Below are 6,250 nucleotides of genomic sequence, written 5' to 3'. Positions count from 1 at the left end.
TCTATCTCTATCTATATCTATATATATATATATATATATATAGTTAAGTTATTTGGTTTAATTGGGAATATGATCAATCAAGCATTCTAACTACGAACTTCTGTTACTTATAGACAATAAATCTAAAACTCAATGAAGATTATAAATATGGATGTGAGTATACACAAAATAAACTATTTTAGGTACTCGTATTCATTATAAATCTTGTATTCATTATGATGTTTAGGTACTCGTATTCAATAAATTATTTACTTTTTAATTATATATATATATTTATAATTTTACTCATTTATTTATTTTCTACAAAATGTAATGATGAAAACTTAATAAATTAGTGTATTTTTTAACAAAAAGACTAATATTTTAAATGAAGAGAATATAACTTTAATAGTGTCAACTCTATTTGATAGCTTTATAACTTCAATAATCTATAAAAAAAATGAAAAAAAAAATTGAAATATAATCTTTGAAAGATTACAAAGTCATTTAATTTATCTTAATTATTTATAACGTAATTTTCAAAAATGACTTAAAATTTTTTGATAATACCCAGAAAGGGGTTTAGAGTACATCTATTATTAATTCTATTGTGTCTAATCACATATTTAAGATCGCTTAAATCACACGAACTATATTAACTTAGAAATATTTTTTTCGGTCTCATATATATATATATACTAATACACGTATATATAGATATATCGTTCATTTGGGTGATTATTCATTTGGGTCATATACTCTTTAATGATATATTTTTTCTAGAGGCAGAGAAAATCTTAATAAGATTTAAATGGTAAAATTGTCGGACTTAGTACAAATTTTATAAAATCGATAAACTTATTTAAAATCGTAATATCAAAAGATTTTAAAAGTTAAATCAAGATTCTAACTACTATGTTATCCTACATCATGGTTTTTTCTATCTATAATACCACTTACATCAACCAAGGCTTTATTGCAACCTTTTTGGTCCGAGGCCCGATCATTGCAACAGCATCCTTAGCTCCAACTATCCATTTCGAGATTCCAACTCGACGTTCCACGATACTGTGCGGATACCAGATGGGGTCAAGTGGGTTGCTGTATTGATGGACGAGTCTGCATAGGTGGCCATTGACTTTGATCTAGGGTTTTCAGACTATGAGATTGGTAGATTGGGGATGCTGTCTCTGTTGCATGTGCGGTTAGCTTCTCTGATTGAAATGTGCGGTTATAATTCACCTCCCTCTTCTCCTCCAGTGTTGACGCAGGTCGGCCTCACATTTTCCTTTTGTTCTTCTTGCATTTCAGCGCAGCAATTTCCTATCTCAGTTCTTTTACAAGAGCCGCATGATGGATATAAATCTCTTTTGCACATGTATAAGGATGAAAAGTCGTCTCAGGTCTAGATTACATCTAATAGTAGGAGATCACTCACTTTTGTTTTGATGGTTAAGTGCTGGCCAAACAACACAAAAATTACTGGTCCCTAGACTTTTCCTTAGCTGAATTCATGACAAGTGTTAAGTTTAGACAGTTATCTCTTGAACTGATGTTCGCTAACAGTGTGCTGATTTTGCACATTAGCTTGCCACAATTTGGACTCTTCACCTGGTTTCTATGATTGAAGTCTACTAGAGATTCTAAAAGCTTCACTGGCTCTCCATTTCCCAACATCCTCACAGAAACAACAATAAGTTCAATTTGAAAATTTTAAAACTCTCAAGGCTGCAGTCAAATTTTTAAAATCTCTAATAAGTCTTGATCACATAGAACTTAGGTGAGAAATTCAAATTGCAACAAGTTAACATACTAAATCAACATGTTATTAACAAAATTCAACCCAAGGATTAACGCGAGTTTTGATTGTAAATTTTGCGTCCAATTTGGGTTAACTGGAATTCTAGAGATCCATTTGATTCCGACTTCAAATTTCAGGGACCAAATTGTATTAACTCATATTTGACATGTTAAAATTAAATTGTAAAAACCGCAATAAAGGTGCACTATTATTTCCTTTTTTCTTTTTGTTCTTAAATACTTAATTGATAAAAGTGCATCATTGAGAATACTTCGATTTCGCCTATTTTTAAACTTAAAAAGGTGATGACTATAACTAAAATATCAACAGTTACCCTTAAAAAAGAATCTCAATACTCTTAATATAATAAATAAACAAAAAGTCTTGAGTTTTTTTTGGTCTGATTGTTTTATTCAACAATTGTACATATGAAATAAACATGAGAGCCCAACCCTGCTTTGCTTCTTGTGCTTTCTGACATTCTACTTCAACCAAGTTTTCATATGTAGACTTGTTCAATTGTCCCTTGGTTCCTGTTTGCCTTTATTTTTCTCGTGTAATGTTTGCGTGTGTGTGTAATTTATGACAAAAAAAAATTATATTACCACAATCTGCATCCAAAAAAAAGCCCAGATACAAATTGGAACTGCAGGTCAAAATCTTTTGCTTGGTGCTTCATCTCATATACATTAGAATTCCTTAAATAATGAGGCTAGTTAAATTTAGGTCCTCTGCATTCACTGAACATGAAGCTTACCTATTTTTGAACAACTTTGTGCGCCTTAAATGAGAGAATAACATTCCATACCAAAGCAATAACATTAGCAGCAAGGACCTGAAATCATTTCCACATGCTTTTTTTAATCTCAGCAGTAGAAAAGGTAGTAGATCTAAGAAAATTGAAGAAAACTTTATGTGCTACAGCCAATGAAAACTGTTTGGGAAAAATATCACTACGTAAGTGTCAAAAATTTGATAACTCCAATTTCAGACGCATGATAACTCCTCAATGAAACTAATTCAAGAATAATGGCATAGTGATATCATGCTGATTTGTGTTCGACTGTTCGTTATGCCAGGGGTACTGAGGCAGCTTAAGCCCCAAGTTGAAACAAGCGTATGTCAGTAGGTGAATTTAGGGTTTAAAGTTTAAATTAGTAGGGGAGTGATGGTTAGTTATTTTGTTAATGGAGTGCGATGGGATAGCACAAAGCTCATATAGACGTGTATGGACAGGGATTACTCGCAATAAGAACAAATTCAGGAATGGTTTCAGTCCCCATGGATGTACGGCAAAATATGATTATGTTCCCGCGGCTTGAAGATCTTCTAAGCCCCCACATATAACATCCCTGCTTTCATTCATAACCATTGTCGTTCATAGTGAAATGATAAAAAGAGTCGGAATAAAAGTGGGCGGTTGAGGATAGAAATTCAGTTAGCATGGTGCGAATGCATTATGTGAAGAGAACTGATATAGGACTCTCAAACTCCTACCAGGCACCAGCCATCCAAACAAATTGCAAGATGAAAAATAGAAATGTTAAAACAAAAATGTCGTCCTCGTGTATGATGTTCTTTATTGTTCAACTAATAGACTGGTGAAAAATGTGATCTGTGCGGTTATGTGATGCAATTCACCAAAACTAGAAAGTTGATGCATTTTGAAATCTCATTAGATGCAATTGACTAAATACAGAAAGGTGGCGCACTCAAATGAATTTGAATAAAGAACAGTATAAAACTAGCATTTGTAAGCAACAATTTTAACTCGAGCAAGTTTCAAAGTGATATATATATATATGGTTTGGTTAGTCAGCCTAACCTGGAATTGCTGCGGAACAAATCTGAAGTTGAGAAATTGAAAAGGTATCCATAATTGCCAGTTTGCCACAACAGAAGAAAACCACTCCTGCAAAATGAAATTTGAGGATGAATACGCACTTTCCAATGCTACAATGGAAATATCCCTCTTTGTATACACATTTTACATGAATGTACAAGCTAAAAGCCTAAAACCATTAACCACACCTGTTTAAGTTTGGGGATAGCTTGTGATGGCCCTCCCTCAAGTGTGACCAATGTAGCTAAGAAAACCGCAATGAATATGGGGGAAAATAAGAACTGCAATCATATTTCACCATGCTCAGAATTAAAATACCAAACTCAGCACACAGTTAATGATTGATTAGTAACAGTACACTGTAGGGTTGGGGCCGATGGAATTTTCCTACCTGATCAATTACAAGACGCAAAAGTGCACCCAATGCTCCAGGTAGTGTAACCAATTTACTTAGATACAAGTACCTGAAGATTCAAAGCAAGAATCAGGAAATTATCCTAGTAAAAAAAATTAATTGGGGAAATTAAAAATTTGAAAATTTATCAACACAAAAGCACTGCATTTCAGAACAGAACCATAACTTAAAGCACGATAATTGCATTAGTATTTCTGAAAGCATGATAGTTGCATTGATATTTCTGAACATTAGTTAAAAATTGATCAAATTCGAAAGAACATAACGAATTAGTTGAATTTTAGGCATGACTATAAAATGGGTTCAAGAGCACTACCAGAAATGCAATGTTGGACCTACTAAGACAAAACCAAGCAGAGTGAAAATAAACGTCCTCTTCAAGTCCAAATACCGCACTTGGTCTATTACAAGCTACGAAAATAAATTGAATATACTTAGAGAGTGCATACAATCACAATTTTTCAAATAGAAAATTAAGCATTGAGTTTTAGAAGATACACATAAAAAAATCAAATTCAGATGGATGCCATGTTGACCTTGATAATGAGGATTTGCTTAAATTGATAAAATAAATAAAATTCAGAAAGCAACAATATGAATGACAGAATAAAAGAAGATATCACAACACATAAGACATAGATATTAATTAGGTAGTCCGCAGCATTCCACTAATTAAACTTCAGATTCCTCCATGATAACATCTGATCCCCGTGCAGAGCAGTAAAAAATATTGGCAACACCATAAGTTGATATAAACCATGCACAAAAGAAAAGTACAGATTTCTTCACCTTCTTTCTTTTTCTTTTTTTTTAATAATAAAGTTGTTAGCCATCATCTATTCAGAATAAATAAGCTTTGAATTCCTAGAAACCTTACATTATTCAGTCCTTTGTCCACATACCATAAGGTAGCAATGCACTTGAATCATGCCTCCATGGCATAGAATAAAGTTTCTATAGGAATTTACCTGTATGTATCTCATGCATTTCATGTCATAAAGATCTGGAAATGCATATGCTTCAACAAAGAATAGAAACAGGGACAGCATACCTGGCATATCAAATCTCCAATTAGTGTCAAAATTGCAGATGTTATAGCTTTTACTGCAACAGGGTTTTTTCCAAGAACAGCCAAATACCTGTGGTGAACAGGTGAAGTTATGTTAGATTTCCAAAAAAATGAAAAAAAAAATCCCCCTGAATTGACTGAAAGAAGAACCCCTTGAATCTTTAATCATTTTGCTTCAGTGATCTGTATTCTCTAATGCTCAGTCATTATCCTTTTTTTTTTTTTTTGAAAAAATTTCAACCATTGTTTCTTTCATAGAGTCACCCCAGGGTTCTGTTTTCTAGATCTCCCAGTGCACATGAAACATCCATTTAATTTCTATATACACTCTAACCATCCAAAATGATGAAATAATAGAAAATGTAGTAGCCTCTATATATAATCTTTGACAAAAAAAAAAGCTGCAGTCACTAATCACGAATATCTATACATAAAACCCACTACCGACCGATGATAACATAGTGACTTCAATTTTCTGTACTAGAGTTCATTCAGTTAACTTGTTTTGGATCCAAACAAAACATTGTTGCAAGAGGTAAAAAAAAAATAATGATTAATATAAAAAAGAAACATTTCTCACTAACAAGAATAACACTAATCCCTTAATCCCTAAGTATGATTAATTGATTATTACCATGACAAGAATGACGAATTATCTCCTCCACCAGCGTGGCTGCCGTCGCCGCCGCCACTACCTCCGCCGGAATCGGAGCCTCCAGGGCCACGAGATCCGACAGAAGCGTCGTCGGGTAGGGCAGAGAGGCGGGAATTGCGGAAGCGGAGATTGGTGACGAAGGAAGGGAGAGAGCAGGTGGAGGTGAGAGAAGGGTGAGCGCAGGATTGGGTAGAAGGAAGACGGAATATTGGAGAAGAAGGAACACAGGAAATGAGTGGTTGAGAAGAAAGGTTAGTGAAGAGTAGGGAGTGGTGAGTCACTGACGCCATTGTTTCGCAGAAGAAAGGGTTTTAGAGGTCTTTGCTGAATGCTGAGTGCTTACAGAGTTACACTTACAGTCGACTCCACCACTTCCGTTTTTGCCGCCAGCGATGGCACTATCCAGTGCCCACTTGGCGGCTTGCCGCTGCGGGTTCCAAAACTCTTTTATACAAGTTAAATTAATTATATTATATAGAATAAATTTA

The 6,250-nt window shown here is 34.1% G+C and overlaps 1 protein-coding gene across 1 annotated transcript; it reads right to left on the bottom strand.

The window, feature by feature from the left end:
* On the bottom strand, window positions 1,987-6,199 carry LOC107604707 (protein sym-1). Its single transcript, XM_021104677.1, has 8 exons — window positions 5,742-6,199; window positions 5,090-5,177; window positions 4,355-4,449; window positions 4,015-4,087; window positions 3,812-3,904; window positions 3,606-3,692; window positions 2,538-2,615; window positions 1,987-2,391 (listed from the first exon to the last, which is right to left on the bottom strand). Exons 1-7 carry the CDS (start codon window positions 6,050-6,052, stop codon window positions 2,538-2,540), a joined length of 825 nt encoding a protein of 274 aa, XP_020960336.1. The 5' UTR covers window positions 6,053-6,199; the 3' UTR covers window positions 1,987-2,391.

Source organism: Arachis ipaensis, chromosome B06 (assembly GCF_000816755.2).
Source record: "Arachis ipaensis cultivar K30076 chromosome B06, Araip1.1, whole genome shotgun sequence".
Taxonomy (NCBI): domain Eukaryota; kingdom Viridiplantae; phylum Streptophyta; class Magnoliopsida; order Fabales; family Fabaceae; genus Arachis; species Arachis ipaensis.
The sequence above is the reverse complement of the archived record's forward strand: the minus strand, read 5'-3'. Positions and strand labels throughout refer to the sequence as shown.

Coding starts and splice junctions, on each gene's coding strand:
- LOC107604707 (XM_021104677.1), bottom strand. CDS start 6,052: ATGGCGTCAGTGACTCACCACTCCCTACTCTTCACTAACCTTTCTTCT. Junction 4,450..5,089: donor TTGGAGATTTGATATGCCAG/GTATGCTGTCCC, acceptor TTATTTTCGTAG/CTTGTAATAGACCAAGTGCG. Junction 3,905..4,014: donor TGCGTCTTGTAATTGATCAG/GTAGGAAAATTC, acceptor ATATGATTGCAG/TTCTTATTTTCCCCCATATT.